The sequence below is a fragment of the Equus przewalskii genome, chromosome 12 (assembly GCF_037783145.1).
Source record: "Equus przewalskii isolate Varuska chromosome 12, EquPr2, whole genome shotgun sequence".
Classification (NCBI taxonomy): Eukaryota; Metazoa; Chordata; class Mammalia; order Perissodactyla; family Equidae; genus Equus; species Equus przewalskii.
In genome coordinates this window covers 5,661,968-5,684,037 of record NC_091842.1, presented here as the reverse complement: position 1 = coordinate 5,684,037, position 22,070 = coordinate 5,661,968, and the positions used below count along the sequence as shown (strand labels likewise).

Sequence of the window (22,070 nt, the reverse complement as noted above, 5' to 3'; positions counted from 1 at the left end):
CACTGTTTACTCAGCAGCAGCAAACAGAGAGCAGCTTGGTGTTGAGTATATACACAGATGCATAAATCCAACAAGGTCACTTTGGGCTGAATGGGCATGTTGTCACGAACAGTTGGGATCTTTATTAAAAAGCATAGAAAAAATATTGCAAGGAATCATACTGCTCCTGGAAAGCATTGTTTTCAAAGAACACACATATGTGGATGACACCTGTGTCTGTATTAATGCACCTATTGCTTTCACAAACCAGCTCTTTAGGATGTGGGACGTCCGTAGGAGACCACCATCTGGGGCTCCCTGGGACTCCCAGGTCCTATTGTCAGAGACTGCTCCTGCGGGGTGTCTCTTGCCTGTCACCCAGTATGGTCGATTCCAGCAGTTTCTCCTTGCGTGTAGCCATCCAGTCCCAGTGCACAGGGCTCTTTCCATCTCCCTGTCTGCTGTGGATGAGTTGTTTGCGTTGCCACCCAAATTCCCCTTTCCTTTCAAATAAGGTCTTCCTTTGAGTAAGGTCTTACTCGAGACCAGTAAGCAGTGTGGATTACCCTGAAATCCTCCCGCTGCCCTTATGTGCGCATGTTCTGTGTACCCTGAAGGAACGCCACAGGACCACCTATGACTGCTGAGGTGGTTGCAATGCCAAGCACTTCCCATACATTATCTGATTTTTATCCCTACAGAAACTCCGTAATGTAGGTGCTCTTACTGTCCTCATGTACACATTAGAGGAAAAACATGAATTTTAGAGAAATTAAGTAATTGCTGAGATCACACAGGAAATGAAGGATGAAGCCAGACTTCTAACCCCAGGTCGGTTAGGCTGCAGACCCTGTGTTCTCTGTTTCTTGAAATCATAAGTCATAAAACAGTAAGGAACATGTGATTTAATATTGTTTATTTATTCACCAAAGCACTTAACTGACTACCCAATGTCCAAAAACCTTTGAGGAAAGAAAGAATAAAAGAAAGAAGGCATTGCTGTCCTTAGAGAGCTGCCCTTCTGGTCAGGGGCCCCTCATACAAACAGGAAACTTTAGGACCAACAAAGCCACGAACATTCAGGTTCAAGGGAGGGGGCAGTGTGAGGTGTGGGAGTGTGCAGAGCCATGGCCTTGACCAGCCGTGCCCAGCCGTGCCCAGTGGGCATGTTAGCAAAGGAACTGCCTGACAGTTTGTATGCACTGTGCTGCAGCAAAATAAACATGACATTTCACTTGCAGGCAACTCTCAAAAGATACCAAACAGAACACAGGAATAAACTAGATTCTTTGGAGAAATCTCAAGCTGAATTGAAGAAGATCAGAAGGAAAAGTCAAGCAGGACGAAATGCACTCAAATATGAACACAAAGAAATTGAGGTGAATTTTTCAGCACTATTTTATTTTATTTTATTTTGATGATTTGTACAGTTTATGGAGAAGCTTACTCACCTCAGTCAACCTATACTTTATCCATTCACTGCTGTGCTGCTGCTGAAGTTAAAAATAAGCATTTTGACTTAGTATGAGCTGAAGGCCGCAAAGTTTTCCAGAGTTAAGAATAATTAGTCCATGGCCTCCTAAAAACACTGGCATTTTCTCCAGACTAAGGGAGGGTAACGGACTCTCCATGATTAGCATTACTATCCCCATTTTACAGATGGGGAAAATGAGGCTTCGGTTAAGTCACATAGTTGACACTTGGAACTGGGGTTTGAATCGAACTTTGTTTCCAAAGCCCGTGATTTTCCAATAGAACACAGTCACATCCCTAGTGTACAAAGTAATATTTTGTGCAGGTTGCCCAGTGGAATGTAAGGCTTTTGGCAACTTGTCTACACATGAGTCGGAGAGCTTAATGAGAATGATTATATCTGCGTGGGTCAGGTTACAGCTTTGTTATTTTGTCTAATGTTTATCCGCATTTAGTATTTACCCCATTATCAAAATAAACCAAGTATGAAGATGGCAGAAGATAAATGGCAGGCTGTGTAGCTATTTGATTGTATAATTATACTTTATTTTCCTAGTATGTAGAAACCGTTATTTCTCGCCAAAGTGAAATCCAGAAATTTATTGCGGACGGTTGCAAAGAAGCTCTACTTGAAGAGAAAAGGCGCTTCTGCTTTCTGGTTGACAAACACTGTAGCTTTGCAAATCACATACATCATTATCACTTACAGGTAGGTGTGATGGCAGATTGTGTTGCATGTATTAATAATTTTATTTCCTATTTAACTACCCTTGAAATGCTTCACCTTCCATACATGCCCCAATATAAAGCCATGGGCCTATTTTGCCAATGAGAATGTTCCAAAGAAATAGTTTTTGGCTGACTTGAATATGTAAACTTTTGGAACTGTAGATGAAATGGTCAAATGTCTGCTTATAATATTAATTTAGTGGGGCTGGCCCTGTGGTATAGTGGTTAATTTTGGTGCACTCTTCTTTGGTGGCTCAGATCCCAGGTGCAGACCTATACCACTTGACAGCCATGCTGTGGAGGCGACCCACATATAAAGTAGAGGAAGATTCTCAGACTCAAAAAGAGTCTGAGAAAAGCTGACTTATAGCTGAGAAAAGGAAAAAAGTGCCAAGTCTCAATTATTATTAAGCATTAGTTTATGAAAGATTTTAAATATGGATGTATTACTGATTTTTTTTCCCCCTGAGGAAGATTTGCCTTGAGCTAACATCTGTTGCCAATCTTCCTCTTTTTTTGGCTGAGGAAGATTTGCCCTGAGCTAACATCTGTTGCCAATCTTCCTCTGTTTTCCATGTGGGTTGCCACCAGAGCATGGCTGCTGGAGAGTGGTGTAGGTCCACACCCAGGAGCCTAACCCAGGCCACCGAAGCAGAGTGCACCAACTTTAACACCGGACCATGCTGCCAGCCCATCCTCTTTTTTTTTTTTTTAATTATGAGTTCTATTGGTCCTATGTAAGCATCCAAAACTAGCATTGATCGAAGTCAAATACTCATTCTTGTTCACAACAAAGTAATTTACAGAGTGCTCCACGACAGAAGCTTTGTAAGAGCTTGAATATAAGGCAACTTCTTCTTTTTCAGGGGAAAAAAACCTTGGCCTTGTGTGTGTGCATATATCATATGTTATATATTCTATAAAGGTTTTGCAACTTTAAGGAGTATTCAGCTACCAAATCTACATTCCCAAGATCTAAAATTGTTACAGGAAAGAAAAGAATTGCTGGATGGTGCATCTCTACTAGTTTCAGCAGTGTCCACTTGCATCGTGAGGGCATCCTACTGGGGCAGAGTCCTAGGCTGGAGAGGGACAGAAGTGACCTGGAAGCTCTCTTCCTATGGTGATGCCCCGCCAGCAGTGAGGTCCTCGCTGTGTCATGAGGCAGCCTGACCTACTTCCTGAGAGCTGTTTGTTGGCAGAGTCTTTCTTACACTTAACCTTGGCTCCCAGTTATGCTTTTTAGCATAAACCAAATCTACTTCTTTCTGTACCAGAAATCTCTTCAACTCTCTGAAAAGTGCTTTTGTGCCTTCCCTTATCCCAGCTAAGGTATCCCAGTCCTTTCAGTGGCTCCTTGGATAAAACATGCCCAGCAATTGGTGTGTCAGGTTTCAGTCAAGGGACACAGGTGGTTTGGGGGAGGGGCTTTGCCCTTCCTTGCAATTTACATCAACACCCCCAGCCCACTCCTGATGAATGAGGAGTCTAGGTAAAAACAGTATGGTCACTATGAAAATAGCTTCAAGAAAGGTCCACTACTTCCCTTTTCCAACCAGATTCCTGCCCTGGAAAAGGGGGTTCACTGAAAGGCTTCGGGGAGCCCCTAGGAGTCCAGTAGTAAGAAGCAGAGCCAGCCTTGTGGGAGCCAGGGACAGATGCCTCTGCCTCTGGGGCTGTGGGGTCTCATCTCTGCCATTCTGTGTCTCTCTACTCTGCAGCCCAGCTTCTCTGCAAAGCCTGTAGTCTGCTTGCCCCAGAGCCCCACTGAGCCCATGGCTGGGGTCCCCTTCACACTGCCCCTGACTCCGAAGAGCCCACCACACTCTGCGTCCAGACCCTCTGTCTCGCAGACGAACTTCTCAGGACAGATCTGATTCACTCCTCTAACACATAAATTCGGTTCCCCTGGGGTCAAAGAGCCCGATCGCCTGTGTTGGAGATGCTTCTTGTAGGAAGAAAGCAGTGATTGGCATTTCTGGGGCCACTGGGAAAACAACGGGGATTAATCCAGGTTGCTCAACCCTTCCCTTTTTTTTTGAACTTGTGCTTACTCATTGTGTTAGTCTGATCCTTGTGTTAGTCTGAAGCTCTGTATTCACTCTGAGGGAGGACAAATTCCTGAAGAACAAGAGCCTGCATCCTTCTCAGCAAATAACACACAGCAGATGCTCATAAATGCTTTTAAACTACTTGCTGAATTTAATGCAAAGCTCCCACACTTCTGGTGGTTAGCCAGTAATATGCTATCAGGGATATTATTTGATGTAATTTTTGTTAGCTCTTTAAACAATACACGTTTGTCTTTAGTTCTCTTTCTTTTGGATTTATAGTCTGCAGAGTTGCTTAATTCCAAACTGCCTAGGTGGCAGGAAACCTGTGGTGATGCCACCAAAGTACCAGAGAAAATCATGAATATGATAGAAGAAATACAGACCCCACTCTCTACCCCAGTATCCGGAACGCCTCAGCCTTCACCAAGGATCGAGAGAAGCAACATGGTAGGAACTGGGTGTCTCTTTGAGATTTCAGTTGTGTATTTACTAATATGATTTGGGCCAAATTTGCACGAAGGACCAGGGTGCCTTCATCAGTGGAAATCTCAGGTCCTCCTCTGTTACTTCTAGTTCTTGGCCCTGCCTCTTCTCACTTTCATCCCTTACCTTTTGATTTGAGATTAGCTGTGCAAATGTTTTATACTATATTTAGCCTGTCATCTTTATTTTGAAAATTTTATTGTTACTGTTTTTAATTGTAATGATTCCAACTTTATACGTTCATTCCCAGTGAAGGAAGTATAGGTGTCTTAGAAAGTACATGAACAAAACTCTGATCCCATTCATCACAATAGAAAGCACTTCAGAAAAACACAGTCACCAGAGTATTCAAGGTAATGAATTTGAGCATTGTAGTTTGCTATTCTTTGAACCTGGGCTTTATTTTCACAAACACTTGGGGAGATTTGGATACAGCGGGTAGTTTGAACACATGAGTACACCCTACCTCTCTATCTAAAACCCTCTGAAATGACAGCAGAGATACTAAAGACCAGCCAGCAATCTACAGAATAGACCCATAACTGCATGGGAAAATAAGAGAAGGGGCTGTCAGTGGACCAGAAACACTGAAGGAGTCTCTAAAAGATCAGTCTATGCAGAATCAAAATAGAAGTAAACCTCAGCCCCAAGGATGTGCAGGGCAAAATTTCTGCAGAGGGTGGAGCAGTAAGCTCAGAGCCACTGGATACAAGAAGTGGGAGGGAACTTGGGGCATTTCCATATGTAGTTGGTTGGGGAACTGATTCAGACCATCTAGGCTGCTCAGTCCCTTCCCCTTGTTCCACTTGTGGTGAAAAATGGGCAGCAGGAGCTTTTGTCTATGAGCCAAAACAATGTATTTGGACTGAAGAGATAGGGCACGCTCCTGGAAGGGTGTGTTGCCTCGTCTGCATATCACCATGAGCAGTCTGTGACAATGAGAACAGGCAAAATACAGACTATTGTATACAGTAAAAAAGAACAGGGACTGCCATACAATACAAAGATAGACGGACAACCAGCAATCACTAAACAGGTGACGAAAATGCAATATCATAAAAAAATATTTTACTGTCATAAAAAGTAAAAAACTGCAGTGACCAGTGTTGGAGGCAACAGAGCCAACAGGGCAGAGAAGAAATCTTTAGAAGGAGATGAAAGGATATTACATCCACAAAGAAGAATCAACTAGAGATCTTGGAAATTTAAAATTGGATTCTTATTTTTAGTTAAAATGGTATGTCTGAGATTTGCTTTAGAATAATCCAGGCATGGGGGAAGATGGATGGGGCACACATGAAACAAGATTGGCCATGAACTGATCATTGTTGAAGCTAGGTGGTGGGGACATGGAGATTTATTGTGCTATTCTCTCTACTTTTGTACCTGCTGATATTTTTCTAAAATAAAAGTTTTTGTTTTTCATTTCCTCCTCCCCCCTCAAAAGAAACAACAAACACAACAACAATAGATGGGTTCATTAGCAGAATGGAACTGCTTGAAAAATTGAGCCAAAGAACTCTCCAAAACACAGAGCAAACACAGGATTTTTTTTTAATCAGAAAGAGGATAAACATAACGTTAGAAAGTTTGAGACATGGGAGATATATCCAGCTGCCTACTCAACATCATCACCACGATGTTTAATGAGGATCTCAAATTTAACTTGTCCAAAACCAAGTGACTGATTTTTTCACTCTAAAGATGCTTCTCCATAGTCTTCCCCATCCAGTAAACGGCACCTTCCTCCTTCCCACAGCTCAGACACAAAACAGTAACTCCTCTCTCTCTCTCTCACGCCACGGTCAGTCCACGGGCGTACCTATTGTCTCCACCTTCAAAGCACGTCCCAAGGCCAGCCCCTTCCCACCCCTCCACTGCTCGGACTCTGGTCCGCGCAGCCAGAGTGAGCCTGGATGAATGGAAAAGACCAAAACCTCAAGAGACAGCAGAACGTCAGGGATAAAGAGAAAATTCTGAAAACCTCCAGGGTGCGAAAAAATAGGTTACTTACTAAAAAAAAAAGTTATTCCATTGGTGCCAGATTTCCTGTTAGCAAAACTAGATATTAGAAATTAATGGAGCAATGATTCAAAATTCTGTGGAAAAGATTTTTTAAATGTAGAATCCTATAGCCAAGTAGCGCTTAAGAGGGAGCCTAAAATCCATAGAGACATAAAGTAGATTAGTGGTTTCCAGGTAGTAGGGGAAAAGGGGGAGTAACTGCTTTAAAAAAAGACAAAAATAAAAAAAAGAATATGGTATTCTTGAAATAATTCAGAATGGGGCATTGCCCTACAACTAATAGAAACTTTGGGAAGAAAGGGGAATTTAATGTAAAAAAGCCTAGGAATCTCTATAATTCCATTGCTGTGTTATATGAACTTTAAACTAATAAAGAATTTTTCACAGATTGGGAAAGAGTATGACACCCTTTCTAAACATTCACCAAAGATACCACCACCAGCTCCTTCAGCCAGAGCATATACCAGTCCTTTGATTGATTTGTTTAATAACCCAGCAACAGTTGCGCAGAATTCACAAAGGATAAATAATTCAACAGGTAAGATATTTAGTTTGATTTCTTTTAAAATGCCTTTTAAAATGTTTTAACTAAATATTTTGGATAAATGTATCATGAGGTAGTAAAAAAATGTGGTAGCACACATCACATTGGCTCGGAGGAGCTCACACCACAAAGCAAGTAAGGGTCTGCGTTTATTGTAAGACTGGAAGACGTTTTGTAAGTGACACATTTCTTTGATTAACACTAATTCTATATACTGATTGATGTTTACATAGAGTAAACATACTATTGAAAGGTGTTATATTTAAAAATAAATGGGGTATAATATACAGAGCCTCACACTATGTTCCATATTTGCTGGCAATTATCATAAAATTTCTTTTTTCAGTAAAACAAACTGTAGAAGTTCACATGGCAAAATTATGGTTATTAATCTTACCAGTAGGCTTAGTTTGAAGTATAGTCAGTATTTTTCATCAGCTCTAACAGAGCACTTTGTGCTTTCAGGAGCCTTAAGTTCTAACTGCTTAAATTTCTTAGTTCTGTTGATTCTGTTTCAAAACACTGGGACCAGTTATTGTGTGCAGACATTTCACGATGCTTTGGGTAGGTTCTCCTCTGCCTACTTAGTCTTTGGCAGCCAGGACTCTCGAAAGTACTGTGGTAGCTGACCCATGTCTCTGTGTGGGGTGTCTCACAGGCCCCCTCTGTATGAAAGTCGTGGCAGTCAAGCTGTGTGCTAGAGAGAGTCCACAGACTATAGCACTTGTAGCTGTAGGAAAGAGATGAGCTTTTCAGAATGGCAACTGAGAAGATAACAGGCTGTAGTAATCTGCCTTAAAGGAAGGACTGTAAGTTTTATATAATATAAAGTTAAAATATATAATGCTGTGTGCAACCCAATCATTCAGATGGTTCTTTGATTCCTGCTGGTAAAAGCTAAAGGAAAATTGCTGGTGGATTCAATACTACTGAGGCAATTAGAGAGGAGAGCGTTAAGGAAACAGCTAAGTTCACATTGTAATTATTGAGAATTTGCAAGAATATGGGGCCAGCCCTGTGGCCTAGTGGTAAAGTTCAGCATGCTCTGCTTCAGCAGCCCAGGTTTGGTTCCCAGGTGTACACCTACACCACTCATTGGTGGCCGTGCTGTGGCGGCAACCCACATACAAAATAGAGAAAGATCGGCACAGATGTTAGCTCAGGGCAAATCTTCCTCAAGCAAAAAGGAAGACTGGCAGCAGATGTTAGCTCAGGGTGAATCTTCCTCAGCAAAAAGAAAACAAAACAAAGAATTTGCAAGAATAAAGCATAGAGATCTTGCATTGTTTTAAAATAAATACTAAGCGAGCAAAATTTGAGAGGAAAAACTATATAAAAAGAAAAAAAAAAATCTTGATTCCACTTTTTTTTTGGAGTGGTAAATAGCCTGCATTTGAATTGAGACATAAAATGCACAGCGCAGTGCTGCTCATAGCACAGTACAGGCTGTGAAGCCAGGCCGCCTGCATCTGGCTCCTGGCTCGGCCACGTTCCAGCTGTGATCCTGGGCAAGTCACTGTGGGTGACAGCACCATCCTCAGAAGCTGTGAAGCACTGAGAGCATGGACTGGCATTTAGGGAGGGCTCGGTAAACGGGCTCATCCCCACCACATCCTTACCATGCTCACAGTTGAAAGAGGGTGACAAGAACGTCACCTTTCCAGTTCTCTCCTGTTCTTTGAGGCCCAAGTCGTGGGCAGTGGGTTTAAGGTAATGCCTCACACTGCCTTTGGGACTCATTGGGAGAGCAGGGTAAGGAAGAGCAGCAGACCATTTGGTGGTGGAGCAGCTTGCCTCTCTGAGAGAGCCGTCCTGATTAATCAGAGTGGAAGATGCAGGCGAGGCTTGCGTGCGCTGCTTCATCCTCCGTCTGGAAAGGAGCCTTCAGCCACAGAGCCTGCCCTGGGAGACCTCAGGCCATGGTTCTGCCTCTGCTCCTTGTAGTCCCTGTCCATCCAGGCAAAGATAAAGGGTGGAAACATAACATGAGTGGAGCTTCAGCAGAATGCGTACGCTGGCAAGACAGGAATGGGTGGTTTTCTGGGGCTTGCTCATTTGAACTTGCCTGATTATTTTTTAAAAAGCCATCACTGCTGTGTTCATTTTTAACAGATTCTGCAGATGATCCCAGTTTACAGCGATCAGTTTCCGTTGCAACTGGACTGAACATGATGAAAAAGCAGAAAGTAAAAACCATTTTCCCACATACCGCTGGCACTAACAAGACCTTACTTAGCTTCGCACAGGGAGATGTCATCACACTGCTCATCTCTGAGGAGAAGGATGGCTGGCTTTATGGAGAACACGACAACAGCAAAGTGTAAGTCTCAGAGTGGATGCCGTGCACACAGGAGTTGTCATGGCCCAGCACGGAAATGAGCTGCTGTCTCTCCTTTTAGGAGCAAGTTGTCTTTGTGGACATATTAGCATTCTAGCTAAAGTTAAGTTCGTAATTTAATTATAGTTCTAGTTTAGTTAACTGGAGTTATTCTGTCCCAGGCTATTTTCTGTATGTACGTGCATATATAGAATAATTTAATGCACGAGTAGGTCATTAGATCATATGAAGTCACCTCTGCAAGTAGGTGTAAATAGTCTTGGGGTTTTTTTAAAAAAAAATGTGACTTCGGATTTCTCAAGGATAATCTGCATTTCAGATATATTTTGTTAAGATTTACCACATAAATAGTTTAAATGCCAGCATCATCATTTCAACCATGAATACGTGCACAAGCCTTACTATAAGTAGGTTAAGTCAGTTTTTCGTGTAGACTGTTCAGCTATTAAGTTAAACCAATATGGAAAAAAAGACAAAAGGGGAATCCAAATAAAACTAATGCTGTAAATAAAATATATATTGTGTAAGGTGGTGACATGGACAGTCTGCCCCTGAGTTGTCGAGTCATTCCCTAGTGAGTTTTTTGTTCACTTGTCTACTGCTGGTACCACAAACAGGTCTTTTTTCCTCATTCTTCATCTTTAGGAGGGGTTGGTTCCCGTCATCATACACAAAGTTGCTGGAAGAAGATGCAAAGGAGACAGTGAGTGTGCCCACGCCAAGGTAGGGCTTGACTGTGGCTCGGATTTCCCAGTGATGGAAACTTGCCTTCGACCCGGTGTTTTGAGGTGTATCAGAATTATATCGGGCTATGTGTGGAAGAGTAAGAAAGGGAAATTGCTACTCCATGCTTGTTTCTGTTGTGATTTCTGTTGTCCACGGGCTTTACTGCCTGCCTGCTGTGAGGAGACGCCCCCAGACCCTGCTCTTCGCCCTGGTCCATCAGCCCTCTGGAACCCCTCCCCATCTCCCCACCCACTGGTTGCTAAATCCAAGCCCACCTTGTCCCTCTTGATCTTACTTAGCAGCCTGTAACACTAGCAGGTACATTGTCTGAAATGTTCTCCTGCCTTGGTTTCTTGACCTTGCACTCTGTTTATTTTCCTTCCGCCTCACCAGCCATCCCTTTCAGCCTTTCAGGCCTCTCTTCTGCCCACTGCTTAAGCATAGCTGCTCCCCAGGATCCGTCCTCAGTCGTTTTTCATTTTCTGTGCTTCCTGGGCCATCTTGTCTACTCCTATGGCTTGAATCACACCGATGGGCTTCGGTTAGCACCTCCATGCTGACAACCCCCAGATGTGTATTCCCATCCAGATGATAATAACAGTAATAATCACACAGAAACTGTCCAAAGTGCCTTACATTAATTAGCTCAGTTAATTCTCACAACAGCCTTACGAGGTCGATCCCCACTTGAAAACTGAGGGAACTGCGGCACAGAAAAGTTTAATAACTTGGACATACAACTAGAAGTAGTGGAGCCAAGACTAGAACTGAGGAAGATCTTTCCCGGCCTAGACATAAATATTTCTGTGTGTGTTAGGCAGTTCTAGTTGGCTGTCCCGTGGTCCTCAGAAATGACATACCCAAGCTGAACTCATGATCTTTACCCTGAGCCACCTCATCCTCAGTGTTTCCCGTCTCAAAGAACCCCTCCTAACCCATCCAGCTGTCCCGGCAGACCTTTGAACACCACACTTGATGCCCCCAACTCCTTCCATTGTACTTGCTCAGTGCCGTCTGTGTATCTTCATCCCTAGCGGAATAGCTAAACTGCCACTGGGCCAAGAATAAAACTATCATTTTTAGGATGTTTAAAAAAAAAAAACTTCAGAATTTTATCTGAAGTGCTCAATGCTTTTGCTAAGGCTTTTACTGTAGTCTTCATTTTCTTATTAATCTTTAATTAATCAAGAGCCAGCCCCTAATTCAGCCAGTTTTCCTCCTTTTCTTTTATCGTGTCTTTTAAGGAATTTCTTTTGAGTGTACAGTTATAAACCAGTAAAAACATTACAGTGTTTTATATATAAAGTGTGTATGTGTTCTAATCTTCTCCTTCCTCATCCTTTTTGATTATTAATCTACTGTACTTCTGGCCGTAGGATATTTAGGATGTTTGGGATCCAGGTGGCAGGATCTTGTCTAACGTGTATTCTCTGGTCTTTGGTTGTTAGCCCAGCCCCTGTAAGAAGTATCAGCACGGTGGACTTATCGGAGAAAAGCAGTGTTGTCATCCCCCCACCTGATTACTTGGAATGTTTATCCAGGGGAGCGGCTGCAGATAAGAAAGGAGATGTTCCTAAAAATACTTCCACCTTTAAAGCACCGGTGTCCAAAGCAGAAACCACATCTTCTGTGAGTAGAGCTGCAGCGTGGTGTCCTGTGTAACCAGATCCTGACTGGCGATGCTACCAGGAGGAATGGGTCGTTACTCCTGGCGCAGTAGGAGGCTGGCGTCCCTCGGGCGGGGCAGCTCTTTCACCTGGCTCCTCTACATTCCCTTCCCTGTGGACAGCCTTTCAGCTGCTTCACTTCAGTCTGCCTTTTGTTTTATTTTATCTGTAAATGAGGATTTACACACAGTACATCTCATAGTTTGCCAGATTGTATCAGGTCTCAATCTCGCTTTGCCTTTAGTCATGGCTGCAGTCCTTTAGTCATTTAATCACCTTTTCCTGCATTTTCTTCAATTTGCATACTGTTTTCTGAAGGAGGGCTTAAGGTGAAAAGTGGTAACTTCATCTTTACGTCTTCAGAAAGCGTTTACTTTATACTGGGGGCTGTGTCGACACTGTATGTACATTATCTTTACTCCTCAACAACCCTGTAAGAAAGAGTAGAGGATGCGGGCTCTGAGAGTCACTCCATTCATTCCTTCACCAACTGTGTCTGTTGAGTGCCAGGCCCTGGTGTGGGCTCTAGAGACACAAAGATGAACAAGACCAGTTCCTGGCTCTGCTGGAACTTAGGTTCTAGTAAGAGGAAGCAGACAGTAAGGAATAAACAAAAACATCGATGGTGGAAACTATAAAGAGAATTAAAACAAGGTGGGGTGATAGAGGGGTGGACAACTTGACTGTCACAGGTTGGGTTCACTGGGAAAGAGAGTCTGAGATTAGCGTGCAGGGTGCTTATTAGGGAGCACCCTGGGATCACATCTGTGAAAGAGAAAAGAAGGGAGAAGCCCTGGGCCAGGGGAGAAGCTGGACTGTGGTGCCTCCACCACTCCCACCAAGAGCTCCAGAGTTGAGAGGACCCTTGGAGCTGTCTGGATTTGGGACAGAGGAGCCAGGGCTTTATAAGGGGTCATCCAGGGGTGAGATCTTTAGCCAGGGAGATTCCTGAAGAGTACTGACAACCAAAGACCATCTGCCAGCAGCACTCCCTGCAGCCCGGAATCAGTCCCTCAGTCCTGATGGAGATCTGGGTGGCATCTGATAGTGTCTACAGCAGAGGACTTCTCTGAGGAAGTGACATCTAAGCTGAAACCTGAATGGCAAGGAGCCCATCGTGCAGGGGTCAAGGAGAGGAGGTGCCTAGACAGAAGGAGCAGAGAGTTTAAAACCCCTAAGGAGGGCATGTGCTTGACACGCTCAAGGAACAGAGAACAAAGGCGATGATTCCAGGATGACAGAGTCGAGAGGGGGTTCTTATTCTTATTTTTTTTCTAATATAGATTGTAATACAATATTCTCTATGTTACAATAGAGGATGAGGAAAGGATGGAGAAAAGGGAGAAGATTGAGAAGGTGGATGCACACATGTGGAAGAGCCGGCCCCGGCCAGGAGCAAGGGCGCAGGTGCACTGTAGCAAGCGAGAAGGCCAAGGTCCTGGGCATAGGTGCAGCTGGGCGGGCCAGCTAGGGAGTTCTGTTTGACAGTGTCTGTTGTCTCAGTGGTGAAGTAAGATCATCAGCAGACGGGAGTGGGCAGAGTGGTGGTGAGCAAGTCTGAAGAAAGAGAACCTGTAAAATAGGTGTTCTGAAGAATGAGAAAGTGAGCATGCTGCAGAAGAGCAGGAGGAATATGGGGTAATGCCAAATGCCCGCTTTACGATTTGGGGTCATGATTTCAAATGAAACCAGTCAACATGGTGGTTTCCCCAGCAACATGCCGCTGCTCCGGTTGAGACAAGAAGTAACTAAGTGGTTGGGTGTTACCAGGCTGGTGGTGCCGGGAGAGGAGGGAGCGATGGGTGTTTGTGAGGGCGGGGGGGTGGCCCAGACCCTAGAATCCAGGCTGGGCCAGGAGGCCAGCGGGACCTGAAGGGATGAAGGAGAGTGGGGAAGGGGCTAGCAGGTGGCGCTGGCAGTCCCCTCGAGGCCACAGAGCTGCTAGAGGGCAGAGAATGGGAAGGAGCCTAGGAGGGGAGGGTCAGAGAGTGGGTTGGACTTCCAGAGGCTGTGCGGCTGAGCTTGGTGCCCCAGGCTGCAGAAGGGCCAAGCGGCACCAAAGCCTGCCCAGCCTGCGCCGCTCCCACCTTCCTCCCAGGAACATCCCAGGGCACTACTGGTAGCCCACGTGCAGTCGGTGCCATAAGCCCGGGCCACTCTGACGCTCTGCTTTCTAATTATCTCTCAGTTATTGTGTGGTCCCTTCTGTAGTGCACGCAGAAGCTGTCTCCCTGCTTCTCACAGAGTGTGTGCCTCCACAGCTCTGCCCCCACTGTCACCACTACGAGTGGCCTTTGTTCAGCTGTGAATGATGCATGGGCAAAGTGTCTGGATTTCATGAAATGGGAACTCTCCTAAAGGTGTGCCCTGTGTTTTAGCGTGAGCCTTAAGGTATATGGGAACATACCTGCCTGACCATAGGCTGCAAAGGCAGGTTTTGGACGAGGAAATGCAAGGTTTTGAAATCTCATTCAAAAATGGCTTTGTCTGGCTTGTCTTCTTAGATAAGCATGCTGCATGATATACTGTTTGCACCTTTATCATTCCAAATTACTCCAAATATCTAACTCCAAAAATTATTTTCAAAAGAATGACACAAGGCTATTGAAAATGGAGCTTTTCCATTCCGTCGGCATGGGGGTAGATGTCAAAAACTGGAGAAACTGCTTGGAAGGGCAAAGATATCAAATGCTTTTTTTTTTTTTTTTTTTTTTTTTTTGAGGAAGATTAGCCCTGAGCTAACTGCTACCAATCCTCCTCTTTTTTCTGAGGAATACTGGCCCTGAGCTAACATCCGTGCTCATCTTCCTCTAGTTTATATGTGGGACGCCTACCACAGCATGGCTTGCCAAGCGGTGCCATGTCTGCACCAGGGATCTGAACCAGCGAACCCCGGGCCGCTGAAGCAGAACGTGCACACTTAACCACTGCGCCACCGGGCCGGCCCCTCAAATGCTATTTTTTTAAAGGTCCTAGCACATTTTAAAACAACATTCAAACTATTTGGATGTGATCTTAAGGCATTTCTAAAAGCATAAAAAATCATTTTGCTGAAAAAAAATTTTACAACTGTACGTCATAAAACTTAGGATCTAAGGCATACAAGGTACATTGTTTACTTGTGACCTGTCGGTTATAGTGCCTGCTCCTGTTTTTGTTTGATTTTCAACTTTTTCTTATAGAAAACTTCAAACATACATAAAAGTAGAAAGACTAATTTAATGACCTGGTCCCCCCACCGCCAGCTTTAACAATTATCAAATTATCAGTTCATTTACCAATCTTGTTTCATCTCTCGCCCAACCACTCCCAGATCAATTTGAAGCTAATGCCAGACTTCATATCATTTCATCTGGAAATACCTTAAAGGTCCTTTTTTTTCTTATGTGACCACAATCTCAATTATTATATATTTCAAAACTGACAATAACTCCTGAATATCATTAACTAGTCACTTCAAGTTTCTGATTGTTTCATTAAAAATTTCTTGACACTACAGTTGTTTGGATCTGGATCCGGGTCAGCTCCATACATTGTAATCGGTCACTAAGTCTCATGACGAGACTTTTGTATCTACAGGTCCCCCCGTCTCTTTTTCCCTGTAATTTATCTGGAGAAGCAGCAGGTTACTGGTCCTGGTGTCCTCAGTCTGGATTTTGCTGATTACATCCACATGGTGTCCTTTTCCACATTCCCCTTTCTCCTGTATTTCCAGCGTTGATCAGTCTGTATCACTGTTTTGTCTGTTTGCCTGTCGTGTTGCTGCTAGAGCATTTCATCAGTGGCCATGGCTAGTCCATCAGGAGGCACACGTCTGGCTGTCTCTCTCTTTGTGGTATTAAGCAGCCATCGATAATGACTGCCTAGCTCCATTACTGTATTAAGGTTGTATAATGCCTTCAAAGGTAAAAGAATCTTGCCCAAAGATCATAGTTAGCACTGGAATTATGAATGAAAACACTGACATTTTTATCTAACACAGTCACCAATTTTAGAAAATAACGTTTTGAATTTCCGTATTTTTACCATGCAGATAAAGCTGGATGAAGAAAGCACTGATGCTATTCTTACTATACTGAATTGGATAAATTGGAAAATCCTGTTTTTAAATATCAATATTGTCAATAGTGATATTCATTATTTAGCGTTTGGCAGTTTCAATGAGGTCTAACTGTATTTTTACACCTCTTTGTTGGCTGGATGATAAGAGACAGTCCCTGGTAAGGAGCTGCCTTGAAAAGTGCTGAGACTGTCCAGGAAACTAAAGGTTGTGAACAGTGCCCCACCTTTTCCTTCATTCCCACTTCCGTGAGCAGCGGAGCTTTAAGCACAGAACCTTCTCTTACGGGCCGGAGTAGGGCTGCTGCAGGAGGGTGACCTGGTGCTCCGTGGCCACCTCCTCCATGGCAAACCCACGTGGAGCCGCTGCCCTTCCCCCCTTGACCCCGGGTGCAGGAGTCTGCAGCTCACACTCTTGGCTCACGCCCTGCATGCTCCCAGACCTGCCCAGGGCTGCCTCCAGGCAGAGCTCCAGACTGGAAGACGCCTCTCCCCACCACATACCATCTCCACCGAATCAGTAATCTAAAGTCTCCCAACAAAGCCCTCGACCTGATGGCTTCGCTGGTGAATTCTACCAAACAGTTAAAGAAAAACTAATGCCAATCATTCTCACACTTTTGCAAAAAATCGGAGAGGAGGGAACACTTGCTAACTGCTGCTGAGGCCAGCATCACCCCGATACAGTCAGACCTCCGCATCCTCGGATCGTGTTCTGTGTTGACAGAACCTCGGCGGTTCAATCCAAGGATGCGGAACCCACAGATACAGAGGGCCAACTAAGGGGCTTGAGGATCCCTGGATTTTGGGATCTGCGGGGGTCCTGAAACCAATCCCCTGTGGATACTGAGGGATGACCGTACTCTGATCAGGCCCCCTATTTCTGCCTTGCAGGCTAGAAGGCTTTCTTTAGTCTTTCATTTTAACAGCCTTTAATTTTTGTTCTCATATAACATTTAAAAACCCAAATATCTAATGAAATGCCCTCGTATAAGTTCCAATGATAATTTCAGTTGTCATTGATTTTGCAATGATAAAATAATGAATGGTGATAAACTCTTTTCTTAATGATAACTGAAAGTTTCCATACAAAGACATGTTTAAGCACTTCAAATAGGTATAGAGTTGATACCCACAGTGAGGTCACATTTGTAACTTTGGCAACTAATATTTCTATGGCATCAGACTATTGTGACCAACCAAACTTCTTTTTTAAACAGTCAAGTGGCATGTGAGGGCAGGCTGCATGGACAGGATCTGTGGATCACGATGAGACCTGCACATTGAAATTCATCCATTGAGCATTTATGAATGAGCTTACTATGGTCCTGTGGTAGGCCCTGGGGACACAAAGAGGAAGTTGAGTCCAGTGGACGATGTGTTTATTGGGGCTGTGTAAAAAGGTGCACAGGGTGAAGGGGTGACAGAGGAGGAGGGAAGGGCTCAGGCTCCTGGGAAGCATCGGAGGTGGCCTCTTGGAGGCAAGCATTGAGCCAAGTTCTGAAGGAAGAGCTCTGACAAAACACAAGGCCTTCTAGATGTGTGTTCTGGGAACTGCAATGGCTGGGTGTGGTCTGGGGCAGCAGCCGGAGAAACGGTGGGACGGACAGGCCGGGAGTGAAGCACACCTAGCCAGGGCGTCAGGAATGCACGCTGGCCTCCTTCCATCCTCCTGGGCAGTACCTGCAGGCAGCTCTGAGGGCGCGCTGGAGCCCACAGACGGGGCGGGAGGCTGTGCGGTCGTCCAGGGCGAGAGGACGGCAGGAGTCCAGTGTAGTAGAGATGGGAAGGGGTGACAAGAGGTAAAAGAGGTAAGAAGTGACAGAGCTACTGACTGACTGTGCAGCCTGCATGGGAGAAACCACTGTTCTGTCTTACCTGTGGGAGCACGTCTGGTTTACTCATGTTGACATATTTTGGAGCTGTTTTGTTTTTCTGATAATTTATGTAATTTTGAGCTCCAGGTCTTTAAAATGCTAGCATTAAAGAGGAAAAACATTCTTTTTTAAATTAAGTTACACATTTAACTACTAGGGAAAAAATACAATTGTTTTAGAGGTTCTGAATAATTAAAAATAATCCGGATCCTATAAGTATGATTGTATTCATTAAAGATGAAGTTACTGATGGTTTTTTAAAGTATCTACAATTTAAGAGACCCCTTTTCCCACTTTTGATAAACAGATAAAAGTTGTCTTTCATGGGGGTATTTATAAAATATTTTATGGTTTTTTTTTTTTTTTTAAGATTTTATTTTTTCCTTTTTCTCCCCAAAGCCCCCCGGTACATAGTTGTATATTCTTTGTTGTGGGTCCTGCTAGTTGTGGTATGTGGGACGCTGCCTCAGCGTGGTTTGATGAGCAGTGCCATGTCCGCACCCAGGATTCGAACCAACGAAACACTGAGCCGCCTGCAGCGGAGTGCGCGAACTTAACCACTCGGCCACGGGGCCAGCCCAAAATATTTTATGATTTAACTACTATGTTAAACATAAAAAGAAATGGGTTGATGGTGAAAATTTTGTCTAAAATTCTACAAATAAATTGATACAGTTATCCCACTCTTGAGACAGATATATCAGTCCCATGCTACTTTAAGCAAACAAATGTGTGTTTTAGTATTTTTTTTTCACCTCAGATGTTGCCATTTGCTAGGCACATTAAACATATGCTGAAATGAGGTTTCCTTTTAATCTACCTTGCCGTCACAGCTACAGGTTTTCGTTAAAGAGCAAAGCCCAAGTTTGGTCAGGGTCCCTTTGTAAAAACTAAAACATCTACTCATTATGCCTTATTTAAAAAACTTTTAAAAGTCACTCTTTTTCTGCTTATAAAAATGACCCAGAGAATTTTTGTTTTTGGTAGAAAATTTGGAAAACAAGGAATAAGTATTAAAAAGAAAAGTTTTAATTATCTATAATTTCACTTCCAAGACAATTACTGTTAACATTTCACTGCTTCTTTTGAGATAGACAGAGGTAAATATATTTAACTACATAGACAGGCGTTTTGCCCACACACAGTGGCAGCACAGCATTTTCTCCCATCACGTTGAAAGCACTCGGGAGCGCCAGACAAGCCTCCGGCGCTGCTGCCTGTGATGTGGACGGTGCCGCCCAGCCCTTCTCATCCTCACGGTGCATCCTGGGTATCGGCCCAGTTTTCCAGTATCCCAGGAGGCAGAGGGATTGTGGGGCCTTGTGAGATGGAGAACAGGGGAAACAGAAAAGATGACAGCAGCTTTCTAAGTCCCACCGCAGACTGAGAGAAACAATTCTAAAATCTCAACTAGCAGCCTGTTGGTGTCGCTCCACCAGAACACTCTACTGACCAGACAGTACCATTGTCGTCTGTGTGCTGGGTGCTGTACTGTTTTTCTGACCTGGAGGACACTGGAAAATGCCACTTAATAAAGATCACAAGCAAAGATGAATTGGCTTTTTAACAAATCAGCAGAAGCCGCAAGGTTTGAGAGCCTCCCTGCATGGGGAGCTGCCGGCCATGGTCGCAGGGGCCCCACCCCGGCCACCCTCTCCAGGACGTTCACTTTTCCTCATCTGTAAAACAACAAAGTGCATCTGACCTGGAGTGAGGAGGGTAGTAGCCCAGAAGTAAGCACAGGGTGCTTCCAGATGCACAGTGAGGGTAATGATGGATTTATATTCCACTTCTATGACTAACATCTTTGAAGTAGTATTTCAAGATACTACTTGAAATAATAGAAAATGCAAAAGAAAAAAAAACACAGCTCTGTCACCAATATACAGCTCGTATGCTTCTCTGCTGACACTGTTCTATCAGACAAGCTGCTACGTTTCGTCACTACCAAGTCAAGCCCAGAGTGCCCAGACCACAGCCGGGAAGCAGGCTGGCTGCGCAGGGCGGGCAGGAGAACCAGCTCTGCTCCAAGGAAACCGCCTCACGCGCCGGTGAAAAGGCCTGTTGTTAAAGGATGCCCAGTCGCCGTAGCCTCTTGCAATAGCAGCAGGAGGCACAGGATCTAATCTGTGTGTCAGGGCGTGGGGGAAAGACAAGAAGTGCTTCCATAAATGAAACCAGAGTTTCCAGATCAGACAGAAATGTTCCAGAACTGCTGCCCAGCACAGCAGCCACTGGGCAGAGGGGGCAGCCGAGCACTTGGAAAGTGGATAGTATAGCTAAGGAATTGAATTTTTAATTTTAATCTAAACAGTCATATATGGCTAGTGGCCACCATATTGGGTAGTCAGGTATAGATTTCACAGATAGAACAATGTTCCACTTAAAAACTTAATCCAGAGCACGATGGTCAAGAAGCACATGCCATGACCAAGGCCTGTGCAGGAGCCCTCAAGGGCAGGGACACAGTCCTGGAATTGTGTATCTCAAAAGTTCTTATGCCCAACTGGACTGACGATAATTTACCTTTCCTAAACTAAAATGTTTAAATCAGCTAATGATGTTGGGGGAAAGTATGTTCTCTCTCAGCCAGACACTGAGAGCCATGGCAGCTGGCAAAGCATAACACTTTTATACTTAGTTTTTACATACAAAAAACCATCAGTTACATGTAACGTTTTACCGGATCCTTGGGCTTAAGTGTAATACCGAAGCCTGGGGGCCACCCACCATAGGGTAGAATGTTCCTAAACCCACTAACCTAGACAGTTCCCATGGCTGCCCTGTGATGTGGCATCTCGAAAAGATCTGAGATGCAGTCTTCCTCAGCTCAGGAGAGTGGTCGTTGGGACTGAAGCTGGAGGGCCTGCCGGATGGTCATGTTGTTCTCTACTGTAGTTGCAGCAGAGTTTTTAAATAATCAGATAACTGGGCTTTTAAAAGCTATTGAAAAACTAAGCCCTCTGACACACACACTTTCCTTTCAAAGCGCGTGTCTGCTGACCTGTAAGAGCCAGAAGTGCCACCTTAGTGCAGGCCCCGTGAGCGGCTTCGTTTTCATCTGCTCTCCACTCCACAAAGTGGGCACCTTGGTTTCAGTAGAGTCCTGTGACCCACAGTTGGCTTTTCCCTGCCTGGGCTTTGGTGTCCCTGTTTTAGGAATAAAAGGGTTGAACTAGATTGGAGGTTGTGAATTGGGAGACAAGTCTGGCCCATAGCCGGGGACTGGCATTAGATGTTAACATTTAAAACTTCAGTTTAGGGCTGCTGCTACTGCAGGTAACAAAGAGCTGACCTCCAGCTGGCCTCCAAGATGAAGGGAAATTCTGTTTCGTGGAAGTAGCAGTCCAGAGAGGCAGGCGCCAAGGACGCGCCCAGAGCCCTTCTCTCCTCACCAGCCCTGTCTTGTGTGGTGTGGGCGGCAAGCGGACAGCAGAGGGCTGCCCGGTCCACATTCTCAGCAGCACCCTGCCTTACCCTGACTGGCCACAGAGGCCCCTTGCCCATCTCTGAGTGTCTGCCTACAGCCAGGGAAACGGGCTGTGCTGGGTGGTCTGACCTGACCAGGACCACCCATAAGCTGGGACCAAGTAGTGCCCTTCAAGGCACGTGGGCATGTGGTGGAGACCCAAGCCAAAATCCAGTATAGCAGGGAAGGGGGAGGTGCAGCAGACACCTGATGGTAGTCAGCAAATGCCCACGCTCCAGTGGACTTGGGTTTTCGGGTTTCCAGTGGGGTGGGGTAGGGTGGGGGGGTCACAAGATGTGCCCCACTCGACCTGTTCTTGCTTGGCCACACTCAGCTGGTTGTGGGCTATCTTGCTGTCCAGTCCCAAAGCCTTCACTGCCCTTACTGTCTCGTGGAGCCTGTTCTCTTCTAATGACATGCCTGGCCCCTACTGGCACCTGATTTTCTGCCTTGATGGTCTCCTGTCTTGTTGAGTGCACTCTGGACCAGCACCATGCTGACTGTCAAGGCGGGCACAGAACACGTAACAAGCTGTGCCTGCAGGCCACGAGTGCTGGCCTAGCCAGAGGGACCAGTGCCTCAGAGTCATGCTTTGTAAAGTCTGAGGAAGAGCATTAAGATGGAACTGTGCCGCTGATGCAGAGCCA

The 22,070-nt window shown here is 44.8% G+C and overlaps 1 protein-coding gene across 2 annotated transcripts in view; it reads left to right on the top strand.

The window, feature by feature from the left end:
• BAIAP2L1 (BAR/IMD domain containing adaptor protein 2 like 1) overlaps window positions 1–22,070 on the top strand; it is a 105,408-nt gene that overhangs the window by 77,929 nt on the left and 5,409 nt on the right. For both annotated transcript variants that reach the window (XM_070567441.1, XM_070567440.1), the window contains 7 exons: window positions 1,221–1,358; window positions 2,009–2,161; window positions 4,515–4,682; window positions 7,131–7,281; window positions 9,400–9,607; window positions 10,271–10,348; window positions 11,800–11,980. In XM_070567441.1, the coding sequence (XP_070423542.1) occupies window positions 1,221–1,358; window positions 2,009–2,161; window positions 4,515–4,682; window positions 7,131–7,281; window positions 9,400–9,607; window positions 10,271–10,348; window positions 11,800–11,980 (1,077 nt within the window). The remainder of the gene's footprint in view (window positions 1–1,220; window positions 1,359–2,008; window positions 2,162–4,514; window positions 4,683–7,130; window positions 7,282–9,399; window positions 9,608–10,270; window positions 10,349–11,799; window positions 11,981–22,070) is intronic.